The sequence below is a fragment of the Hibiscus syriacus genome, unplaced genomic scaffold, assembly GCF_006381635.1.
Source record: "Hibiscus syriacus cultivar Baekdansim isolate YM2019G1 unplaced genomic scaffold, ASM638163v2 tig00111131_pilon, whole genome shotgun sequence".
NCBI lineage: Eukaryota > Viridiplantae > Streptophyta > Magnoliopsida > Malvales > Malvaceae > Hibiscus > Hibiscus syriacus.
The window spans coordinates 1052782-1066684 of record NW_024062991.1 but is presented as its reverse complement, the minus strand read 5'-3'; the positions used below and the strand labels follow the sequence as shown (position 1 = coordinate 1066684).

The 13903-nt window shown below is 40.2% G+C and overlaps 1 protein-coding gene across 1 annotated transcript; it reads right to left on the bottom strand.

The window, feature by feature from the left end:
- Nucleotides 1-10273: 10273 nt before the first annotated feature.
- Nucleotides 10274-12330, bottom strand: LOC120154479. The gene is made up of 2 exons (XM_039166220.1): nt 11782-12330; nt 10274-10411 (listed from the first exon to the last, which is right to left on the bottom strand). Exons 1-2 carry the CDS (start codon nt 12328-12330, stop codon nt 10274-10276), a joined length of 687 nt encoding a protein of 228 aa, XP_039022151.1.
- Between the last annotated feature and the right edge of the window lie 1573 nt (nt 12331-13903).

Genomic DNA, 13903 nt, shown 5'->3' with positions numbered 1-13903 from the left:
AAGATTACCAAAGGAGCACTCGTCATTGCTCGTGGTAAGAAGACTGGTACTCTCTATGTAACGTCAAATTTAGAGAATATCATTGTAGCCGCAGATGCTGATGGAAAATCAAACCTATGGCACCAAAGGCTTGGCCATATGAGCGAGAAAGGGATGAAGATACTTTTTTCAAAAGGGAAGCTGCTGGATCTAAAGAATGTAGATGTCGGACTATGTGAGAATTATATCTTTGGAAAACAAAAGAAAGTCAGCTTTGCAAAGATTGGTAAGACACCCAAGGTTGAAAAGTTAGAGTTGGTTCATACTAATGTATGAGGACCATCTCCAGTCCCATCTCTTGCAGTCTCATTATATTATGTCACCTTTATCGATGATTCTACAAGGAAGGTGTGAGTTTTTTCTGAAGAAGAAATCAGAAGTCTTTGATACCTTCAGAAAATGGAAGGCCATGGTGGAAAATGAGACTGGTATGAAAGTCAAGCGGTTGAGGTCTGACAATGGAGGGAGTACAGAAATCGTAGATTCAGAGATTTCTGATTTCTGTGCAAACAATGGGATCAAGATAGAGACAACAGTTCCATGACACCGCAGCAGAATGGCGTAGCAGAGCGCATGAATAGACTCTGAATGAACGTGCCAGAAGCATGAGGATACATGCCGGATTGCCTAAATTTCTATGGGCTGAAGCTATCAACACTGCAACTTACCTGATCAACCATGGGCCCTCAGTTCCTTTGGATGGCAAAATACCATAGGAAGTTTGGAGCAAGAAAGAAATAAACCTTTCACACTTAAGAGTGTTTGGTTGTATTACTTATGTACACATAGATTCTTCTGAAAGAAGTAAACTTGATGCTAAGTCCAACAAATGTGCATTTTTTGGTTATGGCGGTGATGAGTTCGGTTACCGGTTTTGGGACTATGAAAATGGGAAGATCATCAGAAGCATAGATGTCATTTTCAATGAGAATGTGATGTACAAAGACAAGTCAACTGTAGAATCAAATAGCTCAAATATCGAAGCTAAAACAAAGGAATTTGTTGAATTCAAGGAGATTTCTGGAAATTATGTTCAGATCAGTCCTGAAGCAGTTCAAGAAGAACCACACACCAGAACTAAGACGTTCCTCTAGAATTCCTAAACCAACCCAGCGTTATTCGCCTTCTTTGCACTACTTGTTGCTGACTGACAACGGTGAACCAGAGTGCTGATGAAGCAATGCAAGTGGAGGATTCGGTCAAGTGGGAGTCTTCCATGAAAGATTAAATGGACTCGCTTATGTCAAATCAGACGTGGGAATTAGCTGAATTACCACCAGGCAAGAAAGCACTCCATAACAAGTGGATTTACAGGATCAAAGAAGAGCACGATGAGAGTAAACACTATAAAGCAAGATTGGTTGTCAAAGGTTTTCAGCAAAAAGAAGGTATTGACTACAATGAAATTTTCTCTCCAGTCGTAAAACTGTCTACACTCAGACTGGTGTTGAAAATTATAGCTGCAGAGAATTTACATCTTGAGCAGTTAGATGTAAAGACAACTTTCCTTCATGGTGATTTGGAGGAAGAAATCTATATGAGGTAGCCAGAAAGCTTCATAGGCAGGCAAGAAAAACCTGGTATGCAGGTTGAAGAAGAGCTTGTATGGTTTAAAACAAGCTCCTAGACAGTGGTACAAGAAGTTCGATAGTTTCATGAGTAGCAGTGGTTTTACCAGATGTCAAGCAGATCATTGTTGCTACATCAAGAGGTTCGACAACAGCTTCATTATTTTATTGTTGTATGTTGATGACATGCTGCAGGATCATACATGCAAGAGATTATAAACTTGAAGCAAGAATTGTCGAAGCAGTTTGCTATGAAGGATCTGGGAACTGCCAAACAGATTCTTGGGATGAGGATCAAGAGAGACACAAAGTTGGGGACATTGATGTTATCACAGGCTGAGTACATCAACAAAGTACTCTCCAGGTTCAACATGCAAGATGCTAAACTAGTAAGTAAACCTTTAGGTGTTCATTTTAGACTCTCCAAAGATCAGTCACCAAAGACGGAAGAAGAGCACGCACACATGGTGAAGGTGTCGTATGCCTGAGCAATTGGAAGTCTGATGTATGCCATGGTTTGTACTAGACCAGATATTGCTCGTGCAGTGGGAGTTGTTAGCAGATACATGAATAATCCGGGCAAGGTACACTGGGAAACTGTTAAATGGATCCTCAGATATCTACGAGGTACCACAAACAAAGCACTTTGTTTTAAAAGTGGAGATACGATGCTGACATACTATGTAGATGTTGACTTAGCCAGAAATGTTGACATCAGAAGGAGCACTACAAGGTATGTCTATACTCTAGGAGGTACTGTAGTGAGTTGGTTTTCTCAACTACAGAAGATAGTTGCTCTCTCCACAACTGAAGCAAAATATGTCGTTGTTACGGAAGCCAGCAAGGAGATGGTCTGGCTTCAAAGTTTCTTGGATGAGTTAGGCAAGAAACAAGAAAACAATGTCTTGTATTGTGATAGTAAAAGTTCTATTTATCTAGCAAAGAATCCGCATTTTCATTCCAGAACGAAGCACATACAATTGAGATATCATTTTATCCGGTCCCTTCTGGAAGATGTGATTTTGAAACTTGAAAAAATTAGTGGAGCTCAAAATCCGGCAGACATGTTGACAAAGACGGTGACTACGGACAAACTGAAGTTGTGCTCAGCTTCAGTTGGCATGCTAGAGTAACGAGACCAGAAATGCTGCTGCATTGATCGAGGCGTGAAGACATATTAAAATCAGTCTTCAAGTGGGAGATTGTTGAAAGTCAACAATACAACAAACTTAAAATCAAAGTTTGACACCGCCAAAGGGGTTTTTCAAAGAGGTTTGGCACCGACTACGCATGGTTTCAAAGTTGTAGATTTTTGTTGATTTTTTGTAATGGGAAAATTACACTTTAGTCATTGCTCTTTAGGGTATTTTCAAATATTAGTCCCTAAACTTCAACTATAAATACCCTAGCCCATTTAGCTTCAAAATCATCCCAAAAATCATTTCTTTCTCCCAATACTAGAAAGTTTTCTTGTGAGTAGTGAGTGCTTTGTAAACACCTGTAAATTTTCTCTCTTAGTAAAAGATCTACAGCAATCCGAAGACGTAGGTACAATTGGCTGAACTCCGTTATCAATTTTTCGGGTATTATTTTTCCGTTTTTATTTCACATTCTCACTAATCTGGTTATAGAGAATTATCATACTCGGTTATTTCCTAACAGTTACGATCGAATCTCGGAGACCACAACAATGTTTTGGTTGAACGAAAATCAAGAAAATCTCATATTTTAGCATGCATTATCAATAAATCATGAAAATCCGTAAGTAAAAGTAGGAGTTCATAATATAAACAAAATACTATGAGTTTAAAATCTAAAATAGATAATATAATTTAACATCCCTGGTTCTCATAAATAAAACATAATATAAACGAAAAATAAATAATAAAAGTCTTGAAATGTCCATACGAATGATAGTAAAACATGTTACTAACGATCCTCTAAGTACTGGTCGTAGTCCTCCAAGTCCCCGTTCTGTTTCTTCATGAATTTAATCCCCGTCCTATTTCTGCTTAGACATTTATCGTATGGACATTTCCATACTTTTGTTATTTATTTTCCGTTGATATTATGTTTATTTACGGGAATAAGGGATGTTAAATTATTTTATCTGTTTGGATTTAAACTCATGGTATTTTGTTTATATTATGAACTCCTACTTCTACTTATGGACTTTCACGATTTACTGATGATGCATGCTAAAAATAAGATCTTCATGATTTTTGTTAAACTAAAATATTGTTGTAGTTCCAAGATTCGATTGTAACGTCCAAGTTGGGTTAAGGGAGTTACAAATGCGGGGCGTACGACCATTCAAAACTCTTGTGGTATTAACTTTAACGAGAAGGAGATTAACCAGAATCTCAAAGAGCCCGACAATACTCATAATAGCGAGGACCTTAAAGGTACGTGGATGGTTGCTCCTAGTCGAAAAAGACGACCTCGAAAAACACAAGGAGACAAGAATTCTGACGGTAATGTGATCAATAAAGCTTTTACGTTCCACCATGAAATTCTTAATCAAGTCAAACTTGAGAGTGATAATAAAAATGTTAATCCCAACATTATTAAAAAAGTGGAAGCCCCACATGTGACTAATGGATCTGTTAATAGGAGGAAAGGCAAAAAGGTGGCTACTTTCACTACTACTGGACGTGAATCCAACTCAGGTAAGTCGAGAGCAGCTTTGGCTCCGAGGAAAGTTTTGCAACCAACGATCGAAGGTCAAGCTCCTCAAGGTATCATCAAAAAGACAAACATCCAGGGTGGTTCACATAGTGCGATCTCGATTGATGATGGAACGCAAATTAAAAGAACAAATTCCAAGATTAGAGATGTTACCAACAAACCGATTATGATCAGAGGTATCAAAAGCTTAATTCAAAGGGGTTACATGTTAAAAAGAACCTTAATTACAAATCGTCGGGTGGACCACTACTATCCAATTGGGTTCAATCAGCGTTCACGATGGTTGATGAATTAGTCGTTTAGAAACAAAACCAGCAAATCCCTGATGAGGATGAAATGGTTATGCAGGACCATTGGGGCATTGTTGCGACACCAAGCGTTAAGGTTTGAGTTGTTGTTTGCTGTTCGTTTTTTTTTCCTTCTTCTCTACTTATCTATGTTTAGTTGCATCATTTGGAACAGTGAAGGTGTTGCTATTTCAACTTTCAGGCGACACTTTCATAATTTCATTTATTTTTATCACCCTCCCTATTCTGGAAACAAGAGTTAGTGGGACTCGCGCTGATGGTATTTTACAGAAGTTGCGTTATTCGAATTCTTTCCGTATTGAGGCAACTGGGTTTAGTGGCGGCATTTGACTTATTTAATAGCATGCTATCCAAGTTAAGGTAATTCATATCTCGAATCAATTCATACATGTTCTTGTTAGTTCTAGTAATCTTCCTCGGCCAGTTTTTATTACTATTGTGTCTGCAAGCCCCAACAATCAATTCAGGAAACACATTTGGTCACAAATGGAATGACTAGACCCTAGTCAAGATTATCATTGGCTTCTTGGTGGCGATTTCAATGCTATTCTTAGTTATCGGAAATATTTCGTGGTGGTGTTGGTAGAATTAGAGTTAGTCGTGAATTTTCTATTTTTTTTATAATGCTTTGATTGATATTGGCTTTCGGGGTTCTCTTTTCATTTGGACTCGTGGTTCTTTACCTCAACGCCTCGACATGTCTTGTTAATGACTGTTGGAGTAACCTTTTCCCTGATTTTATGGTTGAGCATCTTGATCGCCTTGGGACGGATTATTGCCTTCTCTCTTTACAAATGCAACCTTGTACGCCCAAGATTGTTCCTTCGGATTTTTGGTTTATTTTTTGCTTGACAGGATCACCTTAATTTTCATAATATTTTTCGAGAAATTTAGTTGTCTGCTTTCAATGTTTGTGATAACATTAATAGGCTCCATTCAAAGCTTGTTGCTTGGAATAATGATGTCTTTGGAATGATTAGCAAACGAAAGAGAATAATTCGGGCAAGATTACGTGGCACTGATCGCTTTCTTTCTGTGAGGGATTCTGATTATCTTTTGAAATTGGAAAAACAACAGAAGGATGATTTGGATAGTGTTTTGGAGCAAGAAGAAAGCCTTTGGTTTCAAAAATCTCGTGTAATTAGACTCTCTTTGGGGATCACAACACTAGATATTTTATGCTTGTGCGAAAAGTTGGCGTAAGAGAAATACAATCCTTAGTCTGTGACTTGATGATGGCTCGTGGTGTTCTGATCAACAAATACTTGGTAGAAAGGCCTCTGAATTTTTCATCTCTTTTCACTAGTTTCGGTGATGGTGGCCACTCTGATCATGTCCGAGATAATTTCTATCGGTTTTCGGATGATGCTCTTAAATTTCTATCTGTCTTTGTAACAAATGAAGAGATCAGACAAGTAATCTTTGATATGCATCTTTCGAAAGTTCCAAGGGTTGATAGCTTCCACGCTTTTTTCTATCAGCGTAATTGGGAAATTATAGGGCCTAGTGTGTTCCATTTGGTCCGTGACTATTTCACTAGAGTTGAAGTTCTCATGCAACTCAATCGTACTTTATTGGTGCTTATTCCTAAAGTTGAAATTCTAGATAACTTTGTACAATTTCGGCCTATCAATTTATGTACGGTATTATTCAAAACAATCGCGAAAGTGATGGTTAATCACCTCAAGCCTTTTTTACCGAAGTGGATTTCTGAAGATCATAAAAGTTTTGTTCCAAGATGGAATATCTCTAATAATATCATTTTTTCCAAGAGGTAATCCATTCGATGAAGCGAAAGATTAGGAAAGTTGGGTGGATGACCATTAAAATTGAACAATCGCGAAAGTGATGGTTAATCACCTCAAGCCTTTTTTAACCGAAGTGGATTCTGAAGATCATAAAAGTTTGTTCCAAGATGGAATATCTCTAATAATATCATTTTTTCCCAAGAGGTAATCCATTCGATGAAGCGAAAGATTAGGAAAGTTGGGTGGATGACCATTAAAATTGATCTAGAGAAGGCCTACGACAGACTTGAATGGGACTTCATTGATGATACTTTATTGCTGTGGGTTGCCCAAATGATATTCGTAATCTATTATGAGTTGTGTTACTTTAGAAATCATTTGGAATGGCCACAAGACGGGTTCTTTACAGCCTCGAGAGGAATACATTAAGGGGATCCTTTATACCCTTATTTGTTTGTTCTTTGCATGGGACGTTTGCGCAGGCTATTCAAATAGCCGTGATTAATGGAGAATGGAATCCAATTAGACTCTCTAAAGGAGGTCTGCTATTGTCACGTTCATTTTTTGCTGACGACTTGTACTTTTTGCTAAATCACTTTGATTCAACTTGATGTGACGCAACGAACTTTGCGTGATTATTGTGATCGGGTAATAAAGTGAGTCTACTAAGATCATTATATGTTTTTCCAAGAATGTCTCGGATTCTTTGCATGATGATATCAGCTCTGAATTTCAATTCACTCGAGTTGATCATCTCGGGTAAATATTTGGGAGTTCTCCTACTTCATAACCGAGTTACCCATTCCACTTACCTTATATTGTGCAAAAGTTCGTGATTGACTTTCGGGATGGAAGGCTCGTCACTTGTCTCTCGCGGGGCGTGTTGTTTTGGCCAAATCTGTCTTTGCGACAATTTCGTCTGTAATGCAAACATGTTATATTCTCAAAGGTACTTGTGAGGAGTTGGAGCGCCTCATTCTGGTTTCATTTGGGGAGGGACGGATGAAAAGCGCAAGGCTCATCTTGTTCAGTAGGATGAAGTTTGTAAACCTTTTTCCTCGGAGGTCTGGGAATGAAGAATTTAAGCCTCCAAAATGAAGCGTTCATCATGAAGGTCGCTTATCACCTTATTTCTGATACGGGTCGACTTTGGGTTCATATTTTGCGTGACAAATATAAAGTGAAAGAGCATGTCCAGTTAATTCGGTCGGGTTTGTTCAAGACTTTGGGAGGGTACGAGTATGATTTGGAATGAAGTTAGGGAGGGCATTGTGTGGACTCTCAGAAATGGAACAACCAATTTTTGGAATGATGATTGGCTAGGTGAGTTAGGCCCTCTTCGCAACCTGTTGCTGCCCAATGTCAACCCCTTGCTGATGTCATGGTTGCTATATGGTCGATAGTAACAGTGAATGGAATGGTTTCTAATTCAGGGTAAGCTTCCTGACTCGGTCCTCCTATCCCTTGCTGCAGTACGACCTCCCCTTGGTAATGGCAGCGTTGATAGACCGAGTTGGAAATGGGGAAAGAATAGACAATTCACAGTGGGGAGTGCTTATGCTCGAAGAGCAGGAGAAGATTCCATGGAAACCGCCCCTCGCTGGCTCACTTTAACCAAGTTTCGGGGTTTATCCGGAGTTTGTATATTGATCTGGCTCATTTGGAAAGGATCGCTCATGAAAAATGAAGAAAGAGTCCGTAGGCACATGAAGTCCGATGCGAGCTACAGCATTTGTCGTACTACTGTCGAAACTCCCTCGCACATCTCTAGAAAGTGTCTAGCTGCTTAATTGACTTGGAGCTCACTGATTCGCAATGTTCGCCTCAATGAATTTATGAACATGCCTTGTGATTCTTCGATAGAGCATAGCCTTTGCAAGCCTAATTACTTCCCATTGATGCAAATGATTGGGACATCTTTTTGGGTCCATCTTGTGGTGTATGTGGACTAGGCGAAACGGCTTAGTGTTCTACCCGATTTTATCGCGAATGATAGTATCTGTTGAAATATAGAAGAAATGCAAAGAAAGAACACGAGATAATACTTTCTTGATTGTATTCAATGATTCACTTTTACAGTATGCAGTACTGTGGTTTTATACTACAATGCTGCAACCTCCTGTAACAAATTAACAAATTGAAACAAATTCATAACAACCTAGTCTTCTAGAACTTCTCCACACCCAGCTGTGCATGAACTAAACGTGAGCCTAGCCATGCTACTACACATGCACATTCCTTTCACACTATTACACCCACGATCTGCATCATTCATTCTCTCAACATTCTCCCTGCTTCTCCCTCTCTTCAGAAAAACAAGCACACATTCAACTTGTCACGAAAGCTGCTGTGAGTGATTCACAGGATTAGCACTTAACGCAATCGCACTGGTGTTATCACACCATATTGTTGGCTGATTACATTGTGATACCTTCAAGTTAGTGAGCAGAGCATCAACCCATGCTACTTCAGCTGCTGTGTCAGCAAGGCTCTTGTATTCAGTTTCCATGGTTGATCGAGACACCACCTTCTGCTTTTTCGCACTCCAAGTCGCCAAACTTCCTCCAACAAAAACACAATAGCTTGACATTGACCGTCTATCATATGCACATCCTCCCCAATCGACATTTGAGAAAGGTGATATATGCAATTTACCTGGCACAAATCCCAGACCATAGTCCAATGTCCCACTTAAATAACGCAGGATGCGTTTAGCAACAAGCATATGTTGCTCTCTTGGTGCATCCATATATTGGGCGACTTTGTTCACACTAAAGGCAATGTCGGGTCTTGTATGACACACATAGAGAAACCCTCCTACTAGACTCCGAAATTCTCGTGCATCAGCCAATAATTGCCCTTCATCTTTCTTTAATTGCGAGGATGTAACCATAGGAGTAGAGGTACACGAGGCCTTAGCCATTTTTGCTTTCTCAAGTAATTCGAAAATATATTGCTTTTGACTAAGAACCAATAACTGATCACATCTCCTGACTTCAATGCCCAGGAAATAGTGTAGTTCCCCTAATTCCTTCAACGAAAACTGATCTTTTAACAACCTGACCACTTTTTCAATTTCACTCGTCGACTGCCCGGTTATTATTATGTCATCAACATACACTAAAATATATGTTGGCACTTCTCCTGCTGCCAGAACAAAAAGGGAAGTATCAGCTTTGGACTCCTCAAATCCAAGACGCACAAGACTGCTTTTTAGCTTTGCATACCAATTACGAGGTGCTTGTCGCAAACCATAGAGAGACTTATGCAGCTTGCACACTAACTTTACACCATCAGCTGTGTATTGTTCAAAACCAGGCGGCTGATGCATGAATACGTCTTCACTTAGCTCACTATGAAGAAATGCATTATTGACATCGATTTGCCTCAGTGACCATCCTCCAGATACAGCAAGGGCAAGTATAACGTTCAACGTAGCAAACCGCACCACTGGGCTAAAGGTCTCCTTGAAGTCTTGCCCAGGAACTTGAGAGTATCCCTTAGCAACCAACTTAGCCTTGTATCTTTGAACCGTTCCATCAGAGTTGTATTTAACCTTAAATAACCACTTACAGCCAACAGCAGATCGTTCTTCAGGTAACTGAACAAGTGTCCACGTGCCATTACTTTGAAGAGCAGTAAGTTCAGCATGTACTGCTTCTTTCCACTCCTTGGATTGTAGAGCTTCATTAATCGAAGCTGGCAGCACCTCACTTAACGAATTAGTAAAGACCTTGGGTTTAAAGACCCCACATTCACTTCTCGTCAACATAGGATGTTGATTAATAGTAACTTGATTCTGTTCAGCAGATGGTTGCAAGTCATCATCTGGTACACCTTCAGGTACTGCAGTGGATAACTGTGTGGACTCAGGACCACTCGACTCAGTCTCGTCATTATCCATATCTGAATTAATAGCATTTTAAGGAGTAGGGTCACCTTCACTCGGAATGCTGGAGTCAGCACCATCAACATGTGCATGTGAAGACTCATTAGAGCGCGTGGAGAGACCAGTTGTTGCTTGTACCCTCGCGTAGAGAGACCAGTTGTTGCTTGTACCCTCGTATGACAAGGAACAATATGTAAAGGAGCAGACTTACACACACTAGTATGAGGCACAGACTCAGGTTATTTCATATCTGCAAAGGGAAACACATGCTCGTCAAACTTAACATGTCTCGAGATATAGACGCGGCCATCCTGAGCGAGGCATTAAAATCCATTATGCTGCGAGTTGTACCCCAAGAAAACTCAAGGAGCTGACCTAGACATTAATTTATGTTGTTGAAAGGGTCTCAAGTGCGGGAAACAACGACACCCAAACACACGCAGCGTGGTGTAATCAGGTTTAGAGCCAAACAACTTTTCAAAAGGTGAAATATTACCTAAGACTTTGGTAGGCAGGCGATTAATTAAATGTGTTGCAGTAGCCACAGTATACGACCAAAATTGAAACGGGAGAGCAGCCTGAGCTAGCAACACGAGTGCCATTTCCACCAGGTGACGATGTTTTCGTTCAACCACCGTTTTTCTCAGAGGTGTGAGGGCATGCGACTCGATGTAAAATACCAGCACGAGTTAGCTCATATGACAATCGTCTGTACTCACCTCCCCAATCACTCTGAACTGACTTGATTGGCAGAGAAAATTGAGTGGTGACCATAGTTTGAAACAGTCGAAATACATCAAGAGCCTGAGCTTTGTTCTTTAGCATATACACCCATGTATGTCGTGTACATGCATCCACAAATAAAACATACTAGCGATAGCCACAGAAGGAAACATTGGCAGCACCCCAAAGATCGGTGAAAACAAGTTCAAATGGAACATTATACACAGTGACAGAAGAATTAAAAGGCAACTTGTGACTCTTTCCCATGCAACAAGCAACACAAGTGGTATTTAAATTCTTTGAAATGTTAACATCGATGGAATGACATACATCTTGCAACGTTTGAAATGTAGGGTGTCCTAATCGCCTATGCCAAAGGTCAAATATACTAGGACCAACATCATTAGACTTATTACACAAGAAGACTTTAGGTTCCATAGCAAAGTTGTACAACCTTTCATGTTGCTACCCTCGAAGCACCACTGCACCGGTTGTTTTATCTCGAACAAAGCATTCATCAGTATGAAACTCAATGAAAACATTGTTATCCCTAGCAAGCTTCAAAACCGAGAGCAGATGTTTCGTTATTTTGGGTACATGTAACAGATCACTTAACATTAAAGCTCGAGAGAAAGCAGTCAAAATAGTATTACCAATTGAATTTACCCCTAGTGACACACCATTACCTACTAGGAGATTACCTGGGCCAGAAAATTCAGAGGAATGCATCAACTTGGACGCGTCTGGGGTGACATGGTGAGTTGCCCCTGAATCAATGACCCAATGTTCACCTGCTACCAAGTTCGCTTGGGACTAACTCGAAGAGGGCTGCTGCTTAGTATTGCAACACGAGCATCCTGATGAGTCGAGTGTTGCACAATTAGCATATTGAAAGCATTTGTAGCTCGTGTTGAACTAGAATTGGCATTGACTCCAGGGAAGTCTCGATCGAAGCGATACCAACACCGATCGACAAAATGACCATTTCTACCACATAACGGGCATTGAATTCTTGTACGACCTCGACCACGCCTATTGGAACGACCAGCACGCGGTGCCTCAGACGAGCCAGCCGCTACTCTTCCTTGAGCAATATGAGCACTCATCGGAAGATCCTCAGGCTGGGCATCAAAACCAGCAATCTGCGTTTCTGCATCAACAAGCATCGAGCAAATCTGATCCAAAGATAGAGTTTCTCGTGTAATGGTAATTATAGCCATGAACGGCTGGTATTCTCGCGGAAGACCTTTAAGAATGCTCACGACATGTTCAACTTGAGACACCAGACTTCCACAAGATGCAAGCGAATCACAAATTTCCTTAATTCGAGTAAGGTAAACTCGCATAGAATCCTCACCTTTCTTCATAGACTGAAGCTTGAGTGGAGATTCATGATCGTGGTGGTGGAGCGATTAACAAAAAATTGCTGAACACCGTGTTCCACACTGCAGAGGCTGACTCGGCACCAACAAATTGTGGCAACAATGGAGCACTAATCGTGTATAAGAGCCAAGACGCAAGGGTACTGTCCTGAGCTATAAAATCTTCATAGGCTTCATTAGCAACAGTCTCGCCGTTTGCATCAACAACCGTATGTGGAGGAGGTGTTAACGAGCCATTCAACAACCTTTCAAGGCAGTGGCTACGAACTGTAAGTAGAACCTGCTGCTTCCATAGGAGAAAATTCATCTCATCAAGCACCACATTTACCCGTTTATTGGTAAACATACGGGCTGACGAAGAGGAGGAATCACCAAAGAGAGCCATCGCAACTCAACAGAGAGCTCCAGGACCGAAAGAGAATGATACCATGTTGAAATATAGCAGAAATGCAAAGAAAGAACATGAGATAATACTTTCTTGATTGTATTCAATGATTCACTTTTACAGTATGCAGTACTGTGGTTTTATACTACAATGTTGCAACCTCCTGTAACAAATTAACAAATTGAAACAAATTTATAATAGCCTAGTCTTCTAGAACTCTTCCTTCTAGAAGTCTTCCTTCTAGAACTCTTCCTTCTAGAAGTCTTCCTTCTAGAACTTCTTCACACCCAGCTATGCATGAACTAAACGTGAGCCTAGCCATGCTACTACACATGCACATTCCTTTCACACGAATTACACCACACGATCTGCATCATTCATTCTCTTAACAGTATCACTCTTCTCAGCAGGAGACTGACTTCCAAGGCAATTAATAGTTTGATGATGCGCTCAATCTTAAGGACCAACCGTGAGCAACCTAATCGAAGGTATATTCCTTGGACTCTTCCTCCTGTCGATTGGGTCGAGATTAATATCGATGGTGCTCGTAATAATATTAATGGATTGACCACTTGCGAGGTATTTTGATTTATCACTTGAAGAATTGGATTATGGATTATTCTAAAGCTATCGGTGTTTGTTTTATTCTTAATGCAGAACTTTAGGGAATTTATGAAGGATTATCCATGGCTTGGAACATGGGTATGCAGTGAGTTATTATCGAAACGGACAACAAAGAGGCTCTTACGGCTATTGGTTACGGTAGGGGTTTGTCTGTTTGAGCGGATATTCTTCGATGGTGTCGCACGTTGCCAATTGGTTCTCTAGACCTTGGGTTCTTCAATTCTTGTTTGCTCCCCTCAAAGTTAATAAAGCGGCTGATGCTATGGCTAGATTGGCATGGAATCAACCTTTTGATCTGTATATGTTCCACGATCCTCCCGAAGAAATCAAAGCAATTCTGGTCGCAGATTCTTTAGCTTCAAGAAGCCCCAGTGCCTTACAAATGAACGTTGAAGGAGAATGTTAGACTCTTTCTTTCTTTATTATTAAAAAAAAGGATGCACTAAAACTTATTGCCACATTGTCCAAAGTTCCTTTATTTATCAAGTATGAATAACCGAATCTACAATAGTGCTAAGAGGAAAGAAAAATTAACCATGATAAAACAAT

What these genes read in the sequence shown, in the direction of transcription:
- LOC120154479 (XM_039166220.1), bottom strand. Translation starts at nt 12,330, where the DNA reads ATGAAGAAAGGTGAGGATTCTATGCGAGTTTACCTTACTCGAATTAAG. An exon ending in TAAGCAGCAGCCCTCTTCGA is followed by an intron (nt 10,412 to 11,781) that starts GTTAGTCCCAAG and finishes TTGTCATACGAG; the next exon opens with GGTACAAGCAACAACTGGTC.